Source organism: Schistocerca gregaria, chromosome 4 (genome assembly GCF_023897955.1).
Source record: "Schistocerca gregaria isolate iqSchGreg1 chromosome 4, iqSchGreg1.2, whole genome shotgun sequence".
In the NCBI taxonomy this organism is placed as follows: domain Eukaryota; kingdom Metazoa; phylum Arthropoda; class Insecta; order Orthoptera; family Acrididae; genus Schistocerca; species Schistocerca gregaria.
This window is the reverse complement of record NC_064923.1, coordinates 122,692,021-122,716,390: the sequence shown is the minus strand read 5'-3', so window position 1 is coordinate 122,716,390 and position 24,370 is coordinate 122,692,021. Positions and strand designations below refer to the sequence as shown.

The 24,370-nt window shown below is 39.5% G+C and overlaps 1 protein-coding gene across 4 annotated transcripts in view; it reads right to left on the bottom strand.

Annotated features, from left to right (window-relative positions):
* LOC126266596 (alpha-1,3-mannosyl-glycoprotein 4-beta-N-acetylglucosaminyltransferase A) overlaps positions 1–24,370 on the bottom strand; it is a 705,207-nt gene that overhangs the window by 34,312 nt on the left and 646,525 nt on the right. For all 4 annotated transcript variants that reach the window (XM_049970912.1, XM_049970913.1, XM_049970914.1 and 1 more), the window contains 4 exons: positions 23,302–23,435; positions 18,948–18,994; positions 13,778–14,088; positions 7,718–7,848 (listed from right to left, as the gene is read on the bottom strand). In XM_049970912.1, coding sequence (XP_049826869.1) covers positions 7,718–7,848; positions 13,778–14,088; positions 18,948–18,994; positions 23,302–23,435 — 623 coding nt within the window. The remainder of the gene's footprint in view (positions 1–7,717; positions 7,849–13,777; positions 14,089–18,947; positions 18,995–23,301; positions 23,436–24,370) is intronic.

Below are 24,370 nucleotides of genomic sequence, written 5' to 3'. Positions count from 1 at the left end.
AGGGAAGACTAGCAATGTAGACAGGGCAAGAGCAGCACAGATGGATAGATGAACAGACCAGCAAGAGGGGGAGGAAGAATAAAAGATTAGGTAGGCTGAGGGTCAGCTTGGACCACCAAGCCTGGGCAACTGCAGTCTGGTCTGGGCAAATGACACAACACCACAGAGGTGAATGTGTGTGTGCCTGGAGGAGAGGTGGTAGAGGCAACAGTTGGAGTTCACAGAGGAGGGACTGGATGCAGATTGTGATCATAATTCTTATTCTGGGTCGCCATTGTGGAAGATGGCTTTGCTTGTTTGGGAAGAGGAGATTGCAGTTCAGATGCCTAGAAGAGCTGTGAACCTGTGTAGCATATTTGACAAGCTGTTGTTGGGACCTGACCTGCAATGGAGGGACTGCAGCCGCCACAAGTATGCTGTTCACAGGGCTAATTGTGAAGGCTCCTGTCACAAGCTGAATCTCACAGTGGTGCATCAGACTCAGAATCTGGAATGCTGGGGGTGATACCAAATTGTATGTCAGATTCCCACAACCAAGATGGGATCGTAACAGGGCTTTTAAAGCTACAGGTGAATAGTGTAATCTGCTCCTCAGATGGTGTTATTCAGGCACTCACGTGTATTAAAGTTTATCCAGCATTTTAGCTTAAGCTGGCTGGCAAAGATAGGGAATCCGTATCAACCAAGCATCAAAGTCCAGTCCTAAAAAGCAGTAAGTCTCCACCACATTGAGCGTACACACACACACACACACACACACACACACACACACACACACACACGCACACACACACGCACACACACACGCACACACACACGCACACACACACGCACACACACACGCACACGCACACACACACGCACACACACACGCACACGCACACACACACGCACACACACACGCACACACGCACACACACACGCACACACAGGAGCAACAGTAGTCAAGAGCAACAGTAGTCAAAAGTCACCAGCACACAAGGAGGGTGATATAAGGTGCCCGAAGCTGCTGCTAGACCATTGATGGCTACTAGAAAGAGAGAGACATAGTACAGAGTCCTGCAGGACCACACCACACTCTCTTGGATATGAGGAGAACTGTGGGAGGCACCATGTTCAACTCTGAAAATATGATGAGACATTAAGTTCTAGATAAAAATTGGGAGCAAAACATAGAAAACCCACTCATGAAAGGCAGCAAGGAAGTGAAGTCACCATGTGGTAACATAAGCCTTCTGCACAGGTCAAAGAAGATGGCTAGAAAGTGTTGATGTTGGGCAAAAACTGTTTGGATGGCAGACCATCTTGGGACTGAGCCAGAAGTCCCAGAGACTTAAGGAGCCAGCACAGCCACTCGCCATGCATTCAAGCGACTTACAGAGAATTCTGGTGAAGCTAACTGAGCAGTAACTCTCCATCTCTACAGGGGCCTTACGCTGTTTCAGTACTGTCACAATGATGCTTTCTTGCCATTGCGATAGGAACTCTAAAGATGGAAAGGATATGACACTGACAGTCCACCAATAGGTGCTTGAGCATTTGGTTGTGGATGCTGTCTGGTTCCGAGGGTGTATCAGGGCACTGGACTAGGACACTGAAATTCTCACTCACTGAATGGAGCATTATGTGACTCCAGGTGGCATGTTAATCGCTTTTGCTCCGCCAGCTGTTTTAGGACATTAAAGGCAGGTAGATAATTCTGAAATGCAGAGTTTTGAGCAAAATGCAAAGTAGAATGATGAGCAACAGTGTCTGGGTCAGTGTAGACAGCAACATTTGATGTAATACCAGGTACACCTTGAAATCTTTTAAATTGGCTTTGAATGTGTCATGGTTTGTTATATTTCACCTAATGCACCAAACATTTAGATAAGCTGCCACCTGAACACTCCTGTTACATACAATGAATACTGCTTACTGAATATTAGGTCGCCATTAAGTATTATTAATCGGTGTTCAGCTAGACTGTGCCCTGAATTTGTGTGCCTTGTTTCTCCAACTTGGCTCAGACTTCACCTCCACACAGGCTGCAGATAAAGCAGCTGAAAATTAACTTCTCTTTGTCATTCACTTGACCATACAAATTAAGAAGTGAGATTCAATTCATCATCTTATATTATCTTCAAAATTTGCAACTCAGAACATGATAAATGAGGACATCTACCAACTCATAGTGCCTCTCTGTACTACATACGTAACAGATCTGATATTCAACTTGATAATCAACAATTACAGTACATTTATTATCTCTACATTTCACGTTCTTAGATTTAATGGAGCTCTTTCTTCCACAACGTCCACTCCATGGAACTCTTCTCTCCACCTCACCAGGTAGGGTTGGACTGCTACCCACTTCCATACAGTCACTGGATCATTAGCTCTGGTATAAGCACCTACGATGTGGAACACCTCCCAGTAGTGGGCTGCTCACAGTTTATCGACTTCTCTCAGTCACAAACATCTTTTCTCTGACATACTTATTTAAGGGCATCTCATTCAAGAAATAGGATGTATCACTACAACCTGCAAGTGTCACATAGCCACAGAGATGAGTGATCTTTGCGCAAAACATTGAAGGAGTGATAAAGGAGCCAATGGTTCAAACATAGTGTTCCCAGCATTCTTGTTTCCTTCATTTCATTAGGTTTGGGCACAGAGCTGCTTAAAGGCAATAAGGTGTTCCATCAATGGGTGGCACTAGTGGCATTGGAGAGTCCACATATGATGTCTAAAGGCCTCTGTGGTTTCTGATGACAGCCAAGGCACTGTCTTCTGTCACGGCAGTTCCAAGGAACAGGGATCACTAAATCAGCTGCCGAAAGAATGGCTGTAGTTTTATTCTGAACTGCTTCATCAATTTCTCCATGCAGCAGGGAGCCAAGAGTAACAGCAGAGGTGGAAGCACTCCAGTCAACACTGTGGAGACTCCATCTGGACAGGCATCCAGGTGAGTGACACTGAGGGAGGGACAGGGAGATCAGAAAGTGGTCACTACCCCATAGGCCATCATGGACACTCCAGTGGATGGATGGAAGAAGCCAATGGCTGCAGATGGAAAGCTGAATGCTCAAGAAAGTTCCATGGGCAACACTTAAGTGTGTGGGGGCAAGTTGAGAAACCAATGCAAACAATGTGTTCCGAGACAGTCCACCATCAGGAGGGAGATAAACATCGCAGATCATAATATTCTGAAATGTTCTTACCCAAATAACCAAAGCCTCCAAAGATGTATTAATAGCCCCACAGTTTCCAAGAGCCCCACAGTTTCCAAGAGCCCCACAGTTTCCAAGAGCCCCACAGTTTCCAAGAGCCCCACAGTTTCCAAGAGCCCCACAGTTTCCAAGAGCCCCACAGTTTCCAAGAGCCCCACAGTTTCCAAGAGCCCCACAGTTTCCAAGAGCCCCACAGTTTCCAAGAGCCCCACAGTTTCCAAGAGCCCCACAGTTTCCAAGAGCCCCAAAATGGCCCAAATTTTGAAGAGGCATGTGTGCAGACTCCACCCAACATTCTGTCACAGGTTGCATAATTCTTACAATATCCCGGGTATCCACGAAGGGCTGGAGTCCACTTTGCTAGACTCCAAGTCTCCTGAAGGGCAATGCAGAAGGCAGGGGAAGAGCTTAAAAGCTTTTGTAGCTCAGCCAGCTGGTAAAAAAAACTACTAAAATTCCAATGAAAAATAATGATGATGTACCGAGAGGCCATCAAGGGACTAAGGAGGTAGGTTATGCCCTAGAGGCACCTGCTGCCACTGGTTAGGGCATCAGCACCCACGCACATGCGCACGCACACGCACACAGAATTTCCACCTCAGCCACGGGAGTGGAACACGTGGTATATAGCAGTGTGGGAGCCACCGGAACCACCTCCTCCTCCTCCTCCTCCTCCTCCTCCTCGGAATACTACTGATCTTTCCTCTCCTTAGAGGATTTGGACGATTGTGAGGGCTTCTCTGAATGAATTTCAAGTAATGATGATCATGGCATAGCCCTGTAATCAGCAGCCTGTAGCTCTTTCAACCTTTGAAGGATGCACCCCAAGGGACCCCTTTCTGGCGAGATAAGCTGGAGATAGGAGATTTGTCTCCAGCTGGGAGGTGGGACCAATGTGTCTGGTGTATGGGAAGCCAATGATCCGAAAGTAGGTGTGGGAGAAGCAGTGTGAGGAGAGCTTCCAGCCATCGGGGAGGAGGGGGGTGGGGGTGGGAAGGCATGGACGTGCAGCCCTGAGGGCCCACTGTAGGAAGTGTAACAGGTGGAAGTACCAAGGGGTGACATCATTCTATTTGTAGCATATGGCACTGTTATACATGCTGGACGCAGCCACTCTTACTACACCTTGGCCCCTTGGTAAGCTAGTTTGTGCAGAGTCATAGTCTTGTATTTTCCTCTCTTTCTGCAAAGTGCAATCTGGTTAGCAGGGAGAATGGTGCTTTCCCCAATTGGCACAGACAGGGCCAGGGGCACAAGGAGTCTTCACATGCAGTGGTTGTCCACAAACTCTGCAGATGAGGCTAGCATTTCAATGTGAAGACATGTGCCCAAATGTCAAACACTTGAAGCACCGCATAGGAGGGGGAACATATGGTTTCACATCACTTCAGTTTACCATCACCTTGACATTTTCAGGCAATCGATTGCCCTCAAAGAACAAGATGAAGGTACCTGTAGCAAACACACAGTCTTTTGGCCCCCTATGTACATGACAACTTGTACACCTCGTACCTCAAAATTGGCGTGTAACTCATTATCGATTGCAAGAGCAGGTTCCACTGGAAAATGATGCCCTGGTACATATTTAGACTATTACGGTGACTGTCACTGGTACGTCATCCAGCTTGTTACAAGCGAGCAGTGCCCATGACTAGGCAAAGGATTGTGTTTTGATCAAATTTGACCTGTTTCTCATTGTAGAGATGGATATCACTTTCCCAAACTCATCTTCTATGTTCTCCAGAAAAAAAATATGGCTTTGTGGCCAAGAAAGAATCTCCATCAGTCCTTGTGCAAGCGACATGTTGGGGGGGTAGGATTTCCCTGCTTGCCACTCAGCCCTGGATTTCTCCCAAGGCGTAGCCAGTATAGGAAACATTTTAGGGTTGTATATTTCTGCATTAAATAAGGACGAGACAGCTAGGGCTGTATGGCCACCAGCAGGACAACTTCATCTGTGTCATTGGTGGCTCATCCACTGTGGTGTTACCCATTCTGAACAAGGGCCCTCCCCATTGGTGCCACCCAGCTTCAGCAGTGGCAACCTGGCCAGGAATCCACAGGATCTGAACCAAGAAAACCGTCCAATGGAGTGGCAGATGGGGAAAGAGACAATGGAAGTATAAACTTGTGGTGCAGAAAGGAAGTAATGCTGCAAAGGAAAGGAAGTAATGCTGCAAAGGAAAGGAAGTAATGCTGCAAAGGAAAGGAAGTAATGCTGCAAAGGAAAGGAAGTAATGCTGCAAAGGAAAGGAAGTAATGCTGCAAAGGAAAGGAAGTAATGCTGCAAAGGAAAGGAAGTAATGCTGCAAAGGAAAGGAAGTAATGCTGCAAAGGAAAGGAAGTAATGCTGCAAAGGAAAGGAAGTAATGCTGCAAAGGAAAGGAAGTAATGCTGCAAAGGAAAGGAAGTAATGCTGCAAAGGAAAGGAAGTAATGCTGCAAAGGAAAGGAAGTAATGCTGCAAAGGAAAGGAAGTAATGCTGCAAAGGAAAGGAAGTAATGCTGCAAAGGAAAGGAAGTAATGCTGCAAAGGAAAGGAAGTAATGCTGCAAAGGCTGGGTGGAATCTGAAATGGCATGTATGTATGTCCCTGTTTATTGCGATTACCAGCCGGTTCTCTAAACCATTTGCTAGCACACAGGGCCCTCCAACCGAGAGTGAAAGAGTGGAGGCTAGGTGAAATACATTTGACAGTTTTGATTCCTTACTTCAACAATAACTGTTACTCACAGCATAGAGGAGGCTGTACATAGCAGATGTGCACATTTAACGTATTAGATTGAGCTACAAAACAAAGAAACCAACCCCCCCCCCCCCACACACACACACACACACACACACACACACACACACACACACACACACACACACACACACACACACAAGATTTTTCATAGATATCTTATTTCTTAAGATAATTAGTCGATAATAAAGATTACACTTGAGGAAGCTCACCATGTGTGTAATGCAAACTGTTTTGTTTGTGTGCACATTAAGTAAGTGATGAGTTACACCAGAATACTATTCCAAAGGAGGTTATTGAATATAAATAAGGTAACCGTACTGAGATGATTAATGTTTGAATTGCTATAAATTGGTAACAACAAAAAGTTGAATTCCCCTCTCTCAGCATCAAATGTTATTGCACCTAATCAGTGCTTCCCATTCCATTGATTTTTAAGCTCCTGCAATGGACAATGGTCAGTTGACTCCCATAAAAATACTATATAAAAATTAGGGAAGACAGGGCACCCCTCATGACAACTGGGAGGTGGTCCACAGATTCTCTCTTACATTGCACTATCTTCAAAATCAGTAAGAGGTCTTTTTCAATATACTTATTGCTGCACTCCATGTGGCACTAATTATATGTTAATTTTTCCAAAATCATCATTAGCATCCTAAGGAAACAAGTGATATCTTTCATAAATTATTTTATTACTTGAAATTTGCTTCCACTTTTAACCATTATAAAGTTACAGAATGTTTTGGTTTCATCTAAGTGGACATTTTTATGAGCGGCAGACAGGTTACCACCACCACCACCACCACCACCACCACCACCACCACCACCACCAAAGCTTGCAAATACTGAAAGTTTTCCAGCTATTTTGGATGTTTCAAAAAACAAACTGGTATCATCAGTAATGGATACTCTGTTATCCTTAAAATACCACAGGATAGAAAGAAAGAATTTTATACATCAAATTTAAGAACATTCTATTCTATAGAAGTTGATGAGGTAGCATTTAGAGGTATATGTTTGAAGTAAGTTGTTTTGTACAGATCACAAATGCCTTGTCAGTGAAGCTACACATGCAATCAGTGCCCTTCCTCTCTGGCATACTGCAGATACATGAAGACAAACAAAAATTTCACCTTTTAAATAACACTTGTTTTCATTAACTGTTTGGTAACTATTCTCTAAACAGAATTTTTGAAGCTATAAACATTTATAAGTAGTGAACTTAATTTTGCATTCATAACAATCATCCAGGATCTTTGATAGAGCAGATTATGAAGGAGAAATTTCAGTGATGTTTAACTAGTTAGGATACATCCTTAAATGGAGATATAGCTTTTATAAATAATTTTGCACTCTTTCTTTAGTAATTGACTATTGTTACATTGCTATTATCTGTCTTTGCACAGGTTAAATTTAATATAGTAAAATAGTTAAGAAAAATATTGCTTTGGAAGAAAGCTTTTGTTTTCTTCATCATCTGAAGCAGTCACTGTTTCTATGCTGTTACTTGCTCAGTAATTACACACTTAGATTCTTATTCATCTAATAATAACAGTTGCCTACAGGCTACACAAATACTTCCAATTCTGTTGCACTATATCAGTTGATGTCAGTGAAGATGGAACCATTAAGAGTGTACAACTTACTGTACAGTTCAACGCAATTTAAGGTTATAAATTAGTGCCCTTTCAATCACAATGAAGAATACTACAGTTGTTGTGGCATCACATATTTGCAAAGAATATGGTTATACGTACAGCATCCTTATCGAGGTTGCAGATTTTTGTGGAAATGAGGTGGTCCAACAGCCAATCCACTGGCTTGTCATTATAGAACATCAGGAAGAACTGCACCAGCCAGGGAAGGTCTACACATTTGAACATCTTGCCTGCAAATCACGAATCATGAACTTAGTAAGTGGAGACAGTGAAAGAAACAAAGAGAAAATGTTTTTGTTTTTTGTGTGTGTTTGTGGGGGGGGGGGGGGGGGGGGGGTTATAGAAATTGGCCTCAAAAGAGCCCCACCATACGAGTGATTGGTGGTAACCAATATTGTCACTTGTTCCTTGACCCCATGACACACAAATCACTTGGCAAGTAGTTCTAACCAATATTACGAATTGCAGTAGATCAATAAGTTCTGTCCTGAAAGTGCTGTGTTTAGCAGCAGTGGCAGTTAGTCTCTCTATCCCCACAAATACCTCAAAAAATGAATTTAAGAAATGGGAATTTTAATTTATTGGACATGTTTTAAAATTCTTTTCTTAGAAATTGTCTGTCACTTTACAGAATATACTACATTTTTCATTGATGGCATGTAGGTTGTCACCGTCTTTCTAGTGTTTAATTCAATTAATGTTGTTTTATGAGTCCTTAATTCTTCCTTCATTCATTAGCCTCATAATTTAGCTGCAAGTATTTATACAGTTAGTTTCACAATCTCAACGTGTCTGTAGAAATGTTGTCAATAGCAGCACTGCTTATTGTCATAAGCGTTACAAATTTTATCAGGGAGCGTTAGACTCCACACTGTCAGGTCACATTTGTGTGACCACATGTCAAAAGCCTAAATAACCACTTTTTGCAGTGTGGACCACTGTGAGACATGCAAGAAGAGCATCAATTAGGTTCTGGAAAATACCAACAGGGATGTGGAGCCATTGCAGCTCCAGTGCCATGGCCAGCTGCACTCCGTTTCTTGATTGAGGACCCATGGCATGAACAGCCTGAGCATGGCGGTCCCACAGATTGATGGCTGGGTTTAAATCCAGAGTGTTTGGTGGCTGGTGGATCACAGTTAACTCATCCTTTTGCTCACTCAACCATACACATACCCAGAGTGGTTTGTGATCTCTAAAGAAGTATAAATTCTAATGTAAAGGTCTTACTGAAAATGTGCAAAGCAAAATGAAACAAAACTACATAATCACACTCAATATTCAGACAAGTGAGTCCGAGAAGCCACATTACCACACACTGCATGCAGTTCATCAGCTTGCATGAGAATTCTGAGTGATTAGCGATCAGTTTGTGTGACCTGCTTACACATGTGCAATTTCTGGACACAGTGACCTGCCAATGAATCACCTCAATTTATTGCTCAAGTCAGATATCAGACAGAAATAGTGCTTGGTTTTTAATATTAGTCAAATGAGAGGAATAACCAGTAATAGTAATGAGTGACATACTCAGGAATTTAAAACAGACTAGAAACTAAGTTAGGTATGACAGTAAAAAAAAAAAGCAATAAGAAAAACAACAGCTGTCCACCACACAAAGAAATTACAAGTGTTAGCAGAGGATGACAAAATCAATGCCTCTCCAATTCAGTGGTATTTTATTGAGTAAGTGGGAGGAATTCAGCAGAGGTGCCACTAAGCCCAACAGCTCTTAATTGAAACTACTGTAAAGGAGTCACAAAAATCCTGAAAGTGCGGTCTCAGTATGGCTGCTTTGCTCATTTACCTCAGTGAATCACTTAACGTAATTTTTTATATATTGGTATGACAACATCTCATTGTCATCTTCTTTCTATCAACAACTACTGTTTTCACAAGTTGCTATTTGCACTTCACTGTAGAAGACTGACAACAGCACTGCCAACTTCAAGGATCATCTTTTGACAACTCTATAGTACATCCAAAGTGTTTTAGACCACTACACTGTATGAATACATATGCATTCTCCAAGATTTTGCCTGGTTTCATCTGATATTAGGGCATAATTTTGTGGGGATGCACATCCAAAAATAAATACTAGTAATATATTCAAAATTCAGAAAAGAACAATAACCAACTCTAAATGGAGAGAATCATGTAGGTCAGCATTTAAATCATTTAGGATACCAACATTAACAAGCATATATCTAAATGAAAGCTTGATACTGAAGATATTGGAGCATGACAACCATGACACAAGGAATCTAAATTTTTTTTAAGAGCCTGTACACAACATCTTGAAATTCAAAGCAAAGCCAACTTACGTAAGATCATAAGCCTTAGAAAAGCTTCAGACTTTAGAAATCCAAACAATAAAAGTATCTTCAAACTGTCTCAAAACATTTTTGATAGGAATTTCTTTCACAGTATAAATCATTGCATGTGCAGTACAAGGTAAAACAAATTGCAGTGTACAACTGCATACAGAATCAGAAACAGCTTAGCTTGACTAGAAAATATGTTCTTAAAAGAGAAAGAAGCTATCAAACCATACAGAAATGTGTGTGTATAGAATAGATGATTTAAGCAAAATTTTAATTTACTAGACCTAGAACAGTGTTGACCACAGCATGCCAAACTGGCACAGGATGTAAAAATTCACACATCCATAATGTGCTGCATCCATGTGGTCTAGGGCTTGTCCTGTGTCTGCACAACTCTCTACATCTCTGTACATCTCCACTTTGTTTGGCTTGGCCCTTCTCAGAACTACTCTGTAAAGCATGATGTTTCATTCAGCAGTGCACTGCAACACCATTTTTTCTAGAATTTAATAGGGTATTTGCTTGTTGTATAAAGAAACGTTACAGGTCCACGGCAAAGATAGACTGTCTACAGATCTATCACCACAAGCCTTCAAAACTGAATGGAATAGCATTTCTTTTTTGAAGAGAAGGATGGGAATTCTTAATCCCTATCATGCAGTTACATGATGAATGGCAACCCCACACTGGCTGTCTATCAGCATTACAATGCCATGCACAAAGGATTTAAAGATGTAGTTGATGTAAATGTAAAAAAAAAATAGTTAATTTTCAAAATAAGTCACAGCATTATTGCACCATTAGTTTCAAGTGTTTTTGGTGGAAATGAATAAAGAGTATAGAGATGTTATATAGTATTCCAAAGTAGCAGATGTTTCAAAATGAATATCGGGGTATTAAGGCTTTGTAGCATTTATTACTTTCAACTTACATTTATAAATAATACATCAAATGACAAAGCAACTCCAATATTTTTAAAAATTATACCTGTGTGCATGCGTGTGTACTGTTTCCTGTGTCTTCCATCAGAAAGAATGTGCCAAGAGAGATTCTTTCACATGCAGCTCCAAGAAATAAGTTCTGAAGGCTAGACATGAATTAGCGATTCCAGTGATGTCTGTGTGCAGACTTAAGGAGACACTTACAACTACATCCTAATTATTTGCAGGTGTTACAAGTAATACAGCCTAAAAACTACAGTTTATGTGGAAACTCTGAAAATGAAATATTGCTGTGTGGCAGACTTTCTGAATGAACCGAAGTGTCACCTAAGTGGAAGTATCAAAATTCACAATGTGTGCATCCAGTAGTCAGTAAATCCCCATGACATGGTACAGCTACAACACACTCCACTAAAATGATTGGTTTTTTTTGCACCACATCCCAATGGGAAGTTTATGGGCTTTTTCTTTTTTAGTGTAGTAACTGGCAATTCTCTTTATGCACTGTAATAGTTTTTTCCTCAACTGCAAGGTGCTGGACCATGGAACTTTATTTGTCAATGACATGATGCACTGCCTCATTCCCATTACTACACATGCAACTGATAAAATGACATATGTGACTGCTTGACTGGCTGCAAGGGGCTTCATGACAGAGCTTATGTGTGACTGCCAAGTTAACAAGCATTCTGACACCATGTGATTTTTATCTTTGGGGGATCACAAAGGACCATGTATTTGTGCCTCTGCTACCAGTTGATCTACCTGACTTCAGAAAAAAGCATTGCTGCAACAATTACTCCAGACACACTAATCAAGGTTTGGGAAGAAATGGCATATCGACTATGTACGCCACATTATGAATGGTGCTCACATTGAACAACTAATTTCCTTTTTCATTTGATATATAAGGGGTGTTCAAAAATAAATGAGCTAGAGCCTGGAATGCACAATCCTGTGACAGGAGGGTAATATCGTGGTGTGTGTAACGAGGTGTGGTTCCGACCAGAGAGTGGAAGTTCACAGCTCGTCACTACAGGGCATGTGTGCATGTCACGTGACTATACAGAGCTAGCAACAGCATGCATCAATCATCCAGCACTGCCAGTTACATTGCAGACAGTGACATGGAGGCGTCAAAAGAACAGCAAAGAGGTGGTGTTGGTTTTCTGACAGCGGAAGGAGGAGGAGGAAAAGACGTTCATCAACAAATGTCACAAGTGTACGGCAAAGACTGCATGTCCCTTGCAAGGGTCAAGGCATGGCACAAGCATTTCATGGAAGGACAGGTGTAGTTAGCTGATGATGCACAGTCTGGAGCACCACACTACATTACTAATGACATCATCCAACTGGTGGATGCACTAATTACCCAGGATTACCCTGTAATTATGTCATTTTTTGTCACCTTAGACAGGCTCTGAGGGGGCAGATGATTCACCTCAGATGACAACATCCAGCTGTACATGTTTAACTGGTTAACATTGCTGCCCCAGGAATTTTTGAGACAGACACTCACTGCCTTGTGTCACAGTGGGACAAGTGTCTCAACAGCCAGGGTCAATACTTCTAACACACAGATACTGGTTTCTGTAATCATGCCTCCGGCTATTTCTTTTTGAACGCCCCTTATAGTATTTTTAATCTTAAGTCAATGAATGCTACAAATTCATTCAGTATTCATTTTGAAACACCCAGTACATTGGTTAAGTTAAGGGGAATGCCTGAAATGGTTTTCAGATTTAAGGCTGGCTATAGTTTAGTTTCTTAAAGAAAAAGGAAAGCAGGAACTGAAATAAGAATATCCTGAGTTAATTGTGTATCTTTAATTTTAATTGAACTTTACTTTTTTATGGGGAAAGTGGGAGCAAATAAAATGAAAACTGTAATGTGGAAGGACTACTTCCAATAAAAGACATCATACATTTCCACCATTTCACTGGCACGGAATGAAATATGAATTTTGAAGAATTTGTTTCTACAATTCTTTAAACCGCACTAATTTCTAAACACATTTTCAGGAGACTGGTTGTCTTATATCTGTTTCAGAGGTTTTTTTTCCTGGACTGTTTGGCTCTTCAGTTGAAAGTGCCCTGTACATGTGTAAACAGAACTTATCAACCTGCAGTATAATTCTCTTTTAAAAGAAATTATTTTATGTTAAGACTTTCCAGGAGTTCTAAAAAGCTCTCCTCCAGAAGCATTTCCATGTCTCCATAACGAGGTTGCAGATGTGGTACCAATCTTTTGAACAAAAATTATGTGAAAGGCTTTTTCAATTATGAAAATAAACATGTCACAGTTATGTGGCAATGTGAGTGGTGTGAAACTGTTTGTCCATATGCCAACAGTTTTTACCAGATGTAAATTTTATTATGCTTCACCAAGCCAAAAGTAATTGAATAGTACTGAAAATTTGTTTTGTTTGTGATCTATGTTGTTGAGAAGTATAAAATAACAGCTTGCATGCAATTTAGTTTGATAAGTTTTTTTGCACAGCTCTATTTCCATCTAATGTGCTAAGTTTGCAGATCCCAGGCTTGCTGGTCAGACAATTTGACATGGTAGTGGTGTAAGTGTGGAGCCAGACAAGACAGATTTAGAAGTGCGCAGAGTTTCTTAGCCATCGCTGGCTTAGAATACTGATACATACAATTACAATTTGCTAAATGCTAGTTTCGACACACGTGTACTTTTCCTTGCTTGTAATACAGAGTTGACTTGATCCATACAATGAATGTTGAGTATGGATCCAATTATCATCACATTATGTTACAATACAGTAGAGTAATTTAAATTTTCAGAGAGATTACACTCAGCTTCGTTTAATGGCATGTGAAAGATTTCTCAAATGGCTAGCTCTTCCAGAATATTGAAATAAGCCATCAACTTACCTATGAAACCCAACTGGCAGAATTCTATCACAAACCACGGCGCCTTTTCGGAAATTTTCTGAAGTGCGTATGATTTCATTGTGGAGACAAAACCATTCTTGGCCAGAATATCATCTTCAAGCTGGACATAAAAGGTGCCCTTGGGCTGGGCATACATCATGAGGAAGGCAAAGTCGAGGTTCTGCTTGGTGCGCCACCGCACACGTTCCGGAGGGTCTCCCAGTGTGGTCCTCAGAGCATCCAGGTCTGGGTAGTAGGTGGCAGGTGGTGACACTAGCTCCAGCAAGCCAGTCTCCAGCTGTTCTGGGAACCTGATCAGCATAAAAAATGCAGTATTCATAGCAACAGTCCCGATATGTGTAGCACATCAACATAGGATGCTCAACTAAGGGCTTCATCGCATTGGGAGTTTATATGAAATTACTGTGACGACTCGGAGTAGACTACTGTATCTTTTGGCATAAAACATCAAGCTCCAATTCTTATAGTGGCATTGTACTAATGCAAAACATCAAAAGTGCTTGCCTCAACACTGCAGAATGGCTGCTTCTGATGGTATCAAAGTGTGTTTTGGTTCAAATAATGGAAAGCTGCAAACAACCAGTTTTCTTACAATAAGAACTGTTACTCCTTTACGTGTAATACTACGGGTTAACTGTTTACCCTGAGACATCAATTTCAACCTGCATAAAAAATGATGATGTAGGTGCAATAGAAGTGTAGCTATTTAATCAGAAGACAACCTGTGTGTGTGCTGTTGCACTATTAACACCATCAGTTATATATATAGTAAGTATAATAACTCATTTCAGGCAGGGAACAGTGATAAATGCTTATCAGGTGAACAATATCTGCTGTAATGCAACTATGAATGTCATACCATAGTACACTGAATTCTGTGGGGCACAAATGTGCCAGAAGACATCCATGCAAATGGCAAAAGAATACTTTTATAAATTCCATTCAAATTTGAGTACTATGGACATCTTGTTTTTACAAAATGAAAAAAACCATGTCATTTTATAGGATTTCTGCCAGTAATATTTTGTCTGGCAGACTAATCTAGCACAAGAGAAAGAAAGTATAATTACTAATAATTTAAGGAATAAAGATAAACCCCGTGAGAAGTAAAAAAGTAGGACAGCTCCACTAGCTTTAGTTCTACTCCTTAAATACAATGTTTTTTTTTTCATTTCATTATATATGCAATGTTTATTCTATAGTTATGTAACTGGACTAAAATGTTATCTATGCAATATTATGATAAACTACTTTACTCACAGTGTAATATACAATGGATTAATGATAATAATATATTTAATTCATCTGGAAATATTAATAACTGTGCTGAAAATGGTTTGTTCCATGATTAATGTAGCACATTTGAAAGCTGTTTATTGTCCACTTTTCAAGAAATGTTTTACTTTTTCCAAAATTGTGTTTTGAAACTTATTTCTACATAAGATTTTCTTGTTTCGGATATTCCAATTTCAAAATGTTATCCTTACCTAAATCCAGAAATACAGTTAAGTAGCTCCGATTGTTTATGAAAGTGTGTACTTTCACTAAAATATCAATGCAAATTAGAAAACTTCACTAACTGGAAAACTCTTGGCAAATTTAGGTGTATCCCCATGCACGTTAAAACTTCTATCTGAGAGTAGCACCTACTACTTTCTAGTTATGTGGCTTTTTATTAATCATGGTAACTTCAATGCCTAACTTGTTTTAGTTTCACTGTCTTTCGTTAAAAACTAGAATGTAATAATCCCATATTTTTCCGATCTGCAGTTTCCATGATGAACATCTATGAATAGCAGTCACACTTTTAATTTTAGGTAGTCTACAGTTGGTATTCAGATGGCACAGTTACTGTGCCAGATAACATCTTGTAAAGTAACATGTTGGTTTTTGCCACAACTACATTTTGTGAAATATTTTGGAGATTACTGATCAGCAAACAGATCTTGAGATCCTGCAGTTTACAAAGTTGATCTTAAAAATAAAACTTTGTGTCAATAAATACGTGGAGATCAAAATATTGTCCGCCTCAATTGCTGAGTGGTCAGCACAACAGAATGTCATGTTAAGGGACCCAGGTTTTATTTCTCGGCTGTGTCAGAGATTCTCTCTGCTCAGTTGTTTTCATAATCATAAAAATATTAATTCTGGAGTGTTATGTATGCTATTTAACAACTGTTTACCAAATTCAATAATCAGACTATATTTTAACAGCACTGTAGCTGTACTGGGGTGATTGTGAAGTTGAATGGAGTGAGCAAAATGAGAAAGGAAGTGATTAGTGAGGAACAGCAGGAGGGGGGGGGGGGGGGGGGAGGGGGTTGGGGAAAGGTGGCTGACAGCTAGGAGAGACCTCATCCAGAGAGAGTTGTGCACAGTGCACAATTGGAGCAGTGGATTGCGAGGGGGAGATAGAACACAGAGGGAGAAAGAGACCGAGGGGAAAAGGTTGTGGGATATGGACAGGCTGAGTGATATTAGGTCCTAGAGGAGCGATGGAGATGAGGGTGTGGCAGGCTAGGAGAGTTACAGGGTTGAAGAGTGTATGGCAAGGATAACTTCCATATGTAGAATTCTGAGAAACTGGTATTAGTCAAAGGATCCAGAAGGCCCACAGTTTGGCAGTGGACAATCTTTTGGGTGGACAGCTGGTTGGTAGTCATCTCCAAATAAAGTGTTGTGGAGAAACTGAGCAAAGGTGGTACACAACTGCTTTCACAGACAGCCCTGCCTCTCACAGAGAGAGGGTAAGCCTGTTACAGACCGAGTAGGCTGTACTCGCTGGGTATACCTGACAGGTATTTAACCTGGGTCTTTCACAAGGGTGACTTGGGTGGGAAAGGTGCAGTGTGTATCAATGGATTAAGATATTTTGGCATATAACTGAGTAGAGATTGCAGATTAACTTCATTTATATGTGTATTTGTGGTTTGTCTCAATTACTCAATGAAAATTTGTCAGGGCTTTATCTTTAAGAAGACCAGTGATTACCAATTCTTGTATTACTGTAAAAATTATACTACTGTTCAGTTTGCAGCAATGTTTGTATGATGCCGGTGGCATTACATAGTCTGGAAATAATGGGAGAACTATTCCAGCTTCAACAGTTCTGAGATACTTCCAATATGATAACAGCTGCTTCAAAAACTTAGCAATGTGCATACTAGGATCACATTTATATTCTGAAAATCACTATATGGATTACTATGAAGAGTATTAAGAATTACAACACTCATTCATATAGCCAATTTATTCAGTGCTATGCCCAAAAGGGATGACTGCCAATTCTAATATGTGCTTTTCTATTTTACTGCTCTGATCATTCCATGATTTGTACTATTTGCAGACCTTTTCTTGAGTGCTAGAATCATTAGTTCTTAATTAAAGATGGCAGAGGCCGTTGCCATTAACTTCCTGTGTCTGCTGTGACAATACTGGAAATCAAATGGCACTGTGTATAGTAGCACAGTAGTGAGCAGCTAGCATTACAAAACAATAAAAAGAACTTTGATCTGATGACAGTACATCTAATTATAAACAAACTTACACCAAATGAGGGTAAAACTACTGTTGTGAACTTCTTGGTGATTATAAATGATCTCAGTAATACAGAATCACTGCCTACAGCTAATGTGTCCACTAAGAATAAATTTTTAGGCAATGTGATTAACACTTTGCAATGAAAGAGCATATCAGCTACATTTGTAAAAAGATTAGTTCCAACATTTACTTACTAAAAAGTCTCACAAATATAACAACTCCTCTCATCCTTAAATATACTATGGATTAATCCACTCACATTTACAATATGATAGAGAAATTTGGGGTGGGGCACCGACTGTCTACATGGACGGTATATCCAGGCTTTAGGAGGTAGAAGTTTAAATAATTGGTAATATGTATAAGCAGAACCCATTCCTGTAGGGACTGCTGTATCACGTATAATTTACTGGCTGTGTACTCACTGTGTGTCCTTAAGACAATTATATTTATAGAAGAAAATAAATAAATAACCCGAATGAATAGAAATACACACAAATTAGATGTGATTATGGTAGTTACTGATTGGCTAAAGAGCTACAGATTACAGTCCAGTTGAAGTTGAAGACAGTTCTGTAAGACAGCCTAGCAACATAAATTGACTACCTGGAAATCTCTAAGAGCAAGTTGAAAGCATTGTTTCAGAAAAAAATTTGCTTGTTCATGTATATTGACATTATTGCCCTGATCTCAACTAGTACGTTCTGCATTTAAAAAATACCAGTCAGTAACACTTTTCTGCAATTAACTGTGTCATTTGCAAACATTCTCAGAATGCTGTTGACATTATCTATTATCCACCGAAATCACTGGAAGTTCTTGGGCAGCACTCATCAAGAATAAGAATATTTTCAACAATACTCCTTTCACATTGCTGCTTTGCCAGCAGTGTAAACACACAGTAATGTATGTGAATCAAAGTCTTGCAAAATAAACTTTTAGCCACAAAGACCATTACTTTCAAAATTCTTTTACTGTAGTATTCCATTTTGTCCAGTTATACTGTGTTTTGTAACCTTGAAATCAAATTGGTTTAAAAAGAGGCCATGACACTTTCACAGATTTATTATCTCCTGATGTTTTTCACAGTGTTGTAGAAATTGTTGCCACCAATAAATTTAATGATTTGGATGTCGGATCGTTTTAGTTTTTCCATAGTTTTACCTGGAAGTAACAATACCCACTGCTTTGAATAGGAACCTGCTATATGTAGAGATTTTACAGTTTTCACTATGACCGGTACCACACTGACTTTGTTAATAATATTAAGTTACTAACATTAATTGTAAATGGTATCACATTTCCTCAAGGTATCACTATCACTATCACTTCTTGTCTCCTCACTGATGGATATCTGCTGGTAATGCACATTCTAATCACTTTCCGGTACCCAGGCACTGATGTCTGCAGCCCTCCCTCCATAAATGACTTAGTGAATGTCAACATTACATGTTCACATCTTACAATTACTAAAATGATTTATATAAAAAAGTTGTTTGGAGTTCAATTAAGTAATCACATAGGAGATCAAAATATCTTCCCTTTACTTATGTCAATATTCTGCTTTTATCAGGTAGGTTGAAAAGTATAAATCACATAATATACTTACTGTGATTCAAGTTGTCTAACAACCTGCAAGACGTAATCTTGATCTGTCTGTGGACAAACAAAAGTGATAGTTCAACATTAACAGATACTGAGATGAAAAAACACTTAGTTTTTATAGCAACATTAAAATTTCACGAGCACATGTGTATCTCACAACATATGATGCCAAGAAAGCTAGTCATTTTTATTTTAAATAAACTTAAGGTAAAAACCAAAACCACAGCTAAAATGATTAAGGAAATTATCTCATAATTAAAGCCTAGAAAATATCTTCGATAGATCAAAAAATTCAAGGATATGACCAGAACAGAAGAAAATACTGGTGGAGCTAAAACAAGAAAAAGAATCATTTAAACAGGAGGGTCTTCCTGGGCTTAAAAAACAAACAAACATGGAGTCAAATTCAGATTCTTTAGGTAAGAATTCATTTAACCAAAATCATGTGGCACAAATCAAGCAATACTTCAGAAACAATAATGATCAAAATTTCTGCAAAGCCTTCAAACAAAATCTTTGTACTCAGATTACCATGAAACTGCATTTGATAAAAGAGTGACTGCTGCACAACAGATCAACCAACTTCATGTAGAAGCAACAAATGTGGGCATTCAGATCTCATTTAGTGGAAAACTGTTCCTAATGAACATCAAATGGACACCCAGGGAACTGCCGTGAATCAGAAGAAAGGAAAGTAAGCTCAACAGACAAAATATTAGTTACAACTTAAAAGAATGCTCTGGTCACTTTGGATCATTTTAGTCGGTACATAACTGGTAGAAGAAAATCGTGTGACCCCCACACTTATTTATGTTATAGCAGTGAAGTGGTGTGGAAGTGTCAGTTGCTCATTGCTCGGCACAGTAAGCTGGGTCAACCTGGAGACATGACAGAATGATACATAGGACATGCTCATGACCATACCTGCTGCAGTCAGCAGCTCAATTAGCAAAACTATTTATACTGGACAGTAAGCAGGATTTAACCAGTGAAGTCACATTATGTGGCATGATCCAAATGTATCTGGAGCAGAATAAAACTGCCTGCACAGCAACAAGAAGCAAGTGTTGTGTGTAGTCTACACACTTGCAACGTACTCTGCGAGCTTTGAGTGTGTTTGGTGTTTTACTCCAGCTGGATCTCTCTTAGCACAGTATGATGGACTTATTCACAGACTTGCAGCATTTCACTGGGTTCATTCTTCGCATAACTTCAGCCAGCCCAAAGTCTGTGTTGTTGCTGAACTCTTAAAGTGTACCAAATATCGACTAGTGTTGTAATTTAAACAAAGGGAATGGGAGCACCAGTTCAGTAACAAGTGAATGACATTGCCCAATTATGGTTGTATTGTAACAGGCTGTCTAACTTGACTATAAGGAATTCTGTACCACTTTCAGCAATGTAACATGGTTTAACAACAGTATTTTAAAAAAATATTCTGACCAACAACAGCCAGAGCTACATCTTATCTATGATCATCAGTTTCAGGCCTAATAGGAATTTCTGACAGAATATACATCCAACTCAACGAGTTTATGAACATTCAGAGGGAAACTGTATACAATGGACAGTGATCCCAGTACATCTGCTTACACCAGCAGAAAATGCCCTGCATCTGATGGGACAAATAACACAAACTGGAGAGTAGCTGACTGGATGCATGTAGTGTGGTTTGACATGACACCATTCAGGAAGGAACATATTAGAAAGGGAGAAAAAATGTAGTTATCCACCCAACACAGAATTTTAACAACTCATTTTTTCAGATTTATCTTTCTTTACTTCAGCTGTCCTGCCCAAGATAATAGTTCTCTAACTAACAGATTTTAAACATTCAAAATAATCTTATCAGTGAAGAGAGGGCTTTCTAATTAACATGGTCATTTATACTTATGGTTGTCAAAAATTATTTTATTTTTATTTACTGTTGAACTTAGTTTGATAAACAAGATTCTTCTGGTGACTGTTTTCCACAACAGCTCTATACAAATTGTAGTAAATAATAAGACAAAACAGTTTTGGTTGTTTATTAGTATATGCAAAGTCTGCTGCCACTGTCAGCAGCACATGTCGAATTTGGCAGCCAACAGTTTCCATGCCACCATCCTTTCTGCTATAGCTATTACCGAGTACCTCAATGCAAAATTATAGTTCTTTTGTTCGTAACTTAATAATGTTTCCAATTTAACATCATTCTTTGAGAGCTTTGGTTTTATAACATGCAGAAAGATTAACGAATACTTGTGGCACTGATTACAGTTTGTCTTCTGAGTAAGTTCCAGGTCTCAAATTCCAGCACGAGAATTATCAATTTTTTGTCCTAGCTTTCATTAAATGTTGCCCTCCTTTGTTCCTGATTACAATAGGACTCTGAGTACTGTAGATTTATTTTTAAGGACAAGCAATTTTTTGTCAATGCTGCTTCACACATCTTTCCAGTGACCTTCCCTCAAAGTATGCCTAAACACCAGGTAATTTGTTATGTTGCTAATATTTTTTTCTCATAATCTAAATCTTACTATTTGGCATCTTCGCCAACATTTGAAACCTCCAGGGAGATGAACTATTTACTTTAAATCTAAATCATTACACTTATTTGGTTCTAAGAATAAGAAATCAGTCACCACTGCCCTATGAATTAAAACTCTCATTGGAAATCTTATTGTGAGAAATATTTAAGAGAGGGACATCAACAACTCTGGGTCACTGATCGGTACTAACACTCAGAATAGCAAAGTGTTCATAATTTCTTTCTTGTCGCCTGTGCACTGCCAACATTACTAATTTGTGTGTTTTTAGAACCACTGTTGTGGCACATCATTCAAAGACAGAGTGAAACTTCAAGTTGAAAATGTTCACTTTTTATGTATTCCATCTGAAGTGTGATTTTCATAGGAAAACCTCTCTTGGTTCCTATAACTTCCATTGGGTCCAAAACATTCTCCAGACTTTTTTCCAGTAGAAAAAACCTTAAATCTGAGGATGACAAATCTAGTGAACAGGTCAAATGTTTTCACTATTTTTACTTCACCTCTCTCAGTTACTCCGTTGCCCAAGGGTCTTTGCGAGCAGATGGGAAGAGGCTTATTTCAAAAGAAAGATTTTTTTTAACATTCTTTTGCTATCCAGGCTTATTCTCAACTGTTTCTTCATTCATTTGGTCCAAAGGTTTTTGTACAATTTGTTACTTTTTTGAAGCAAGATTAGCACCCACATTGCACACGGTTTTCTCCAAGTTTATTCTTCACATAAAATATATCACATTCTCTATCTTGTTATGCGTATAGTATCAACTTTTAGCACACATTTAGTCACTGGTTTGTACAATTGTAATGTTTGCACTTTCCATATCTCTGAGTACAATTCTTGGTTTTCTTAGCACAGATGAGAAGAGGCCTTTTAGTAATGAATCAGTAAGATGCAAATAGCAAATAATAGCAAAGACGATTCATCGATGACTAGGTCAAACAATGCACGAAAGTTTGACCAAAATTCTATATACCACAGAATTCATCAAGGAATGGAGGTTAGACAGATCAACAAGAAGTCAAATAGAAGAAGATTCTAGCAATGATGTTGGGGTGAGCCAATGAAAATGGCTTGCAAAAAGAAAGACAGAAACATGAACAATATTGACAAAAAATGAAAATAATAGACAGCAATAATAAAAATTAGGATGTACACTACCTGATCAGAAGTATCGAGACCATTTGTAAATTTGGAATTTACCACTAGATGTCACGAGAAGTCAACTTGCCAGTACAAAAGGAGGTGGAAAGTATTGTGTGGTACATAAGCAGTAACAGCAGAATTCATCAGTCAGGAGAGCTAAGTGACTTTGAACATAGTCTAGTCAGTGGGTATCATCTGAGTGACAAACCCACCAGCCACATTTCAACCTTTCTATAGCTGCCCCAAGTTGACTGTCCATGACATAATTCTGAAGTGAAAACATGAAGGAACAACTGCAGCCCCTCTTTGCAGTGCTCCTGATGGAGGGTTAAGAAAACCCTGAATGTGGAAGGATATGATCACATTTTACAAAATAAAATAAAAGGATAGTACTCACTAATGGGGATCTGAATTCTTTTGATCAGATAGCGTATTTTAATGGCCATCTTACATGACAGATCAGAATGTTATTGGTCTGTTTCGTTCTGGAATTCTAGTGCATAAGAACAGCATGCTGGCATTTCAAAGAATAGGAAACTTGTCAAAACACTGTCAGGATGCTTTCTACTGATATTAAAACAAGACGTATCATCAGTGAAATTTTCCAAGGTGGTCTGCTTTCTCTTAATTCATAGAGGCCAATATCTCAATTATTTTAATTGCCAAATTATTGGCACATATCATACCTCAGCAACAAAGACAATGATAAGACTATCGTTGGCCTCCTGTGGGCTCATGCTGTCCACCAGGTTCTTCAGCGTGGCCAGCAGGTAGCTCTGCACCTGACGCCGCACAGTCGGGACTCCCATAACCATTGACACTGCAAAAACAGACGCAGAACTGAAGTTCATTTAGCTGCTAATTTAAAATTAATTAAAGTCCACACACACTTAATATACTGACTAATGCAATAAATATTAACTGCCTCCTCTCAGTTCCCAAGCAATCCTTTTCATTCCACCATGGACATACAACCTCTGAAGTCAACCAGAGGATGTTAGGATGGATGTGTAAATTGCATCACAGATCACAATTGTTATGTGAATCCCTCAATCCTGGGCAAAGTCAAAATTTTAATAAAGTCTCAATGTTCAAGATGGTGGTGTTAGGACGTGTAGTTCTCTATACAGAGCATTCATCACTGAAGCTCCCTTTTGAGGACAGTTTTGTCTGAGAAGGAAATCCAAATGTGGGAAGATAGGCCTATCACTAGTACAAATCCACCAGGATGTGACTGCAGGCCAGGAAAGTGAGATGAGGGCACAGAATAACTAATGAGATGATGTGACTTACCAAACGAAAGCACTGGCATGTTGATAGACACACAAACATACACACAAAATTCAAGCTTTCGCAACAAACGGTTGCTTCATCAAGAAAGAGGGAAGGAGAGGTAAAGACAAAAGGATGTGGGTTTTAAGGGAGAGGGTACGCAGTCATTCTAATCCCGGGAGCGGAAAGACTTACCTTAGGGGGAAAAAAAGGACAGGTATACAATCCGCACATACGCCAATCCGCACATACGCCAATCCGCACATACGCCAATCCGCACATACGCCAATCCGCACATACGCCAATCCGCACATACGCCAATCCGCACATACGCCAATCCGCACATACGCCAATCCGCACATACGCCAATCCGCACATACGCAGACACAAACAGACATTTGTAAAGGCAAAGAGTTTGGGCAGAGATGTCAGTCGAGGCAGAAGTACAGAGGCAAACATGTTGAATGACAGGCGACGTATGAG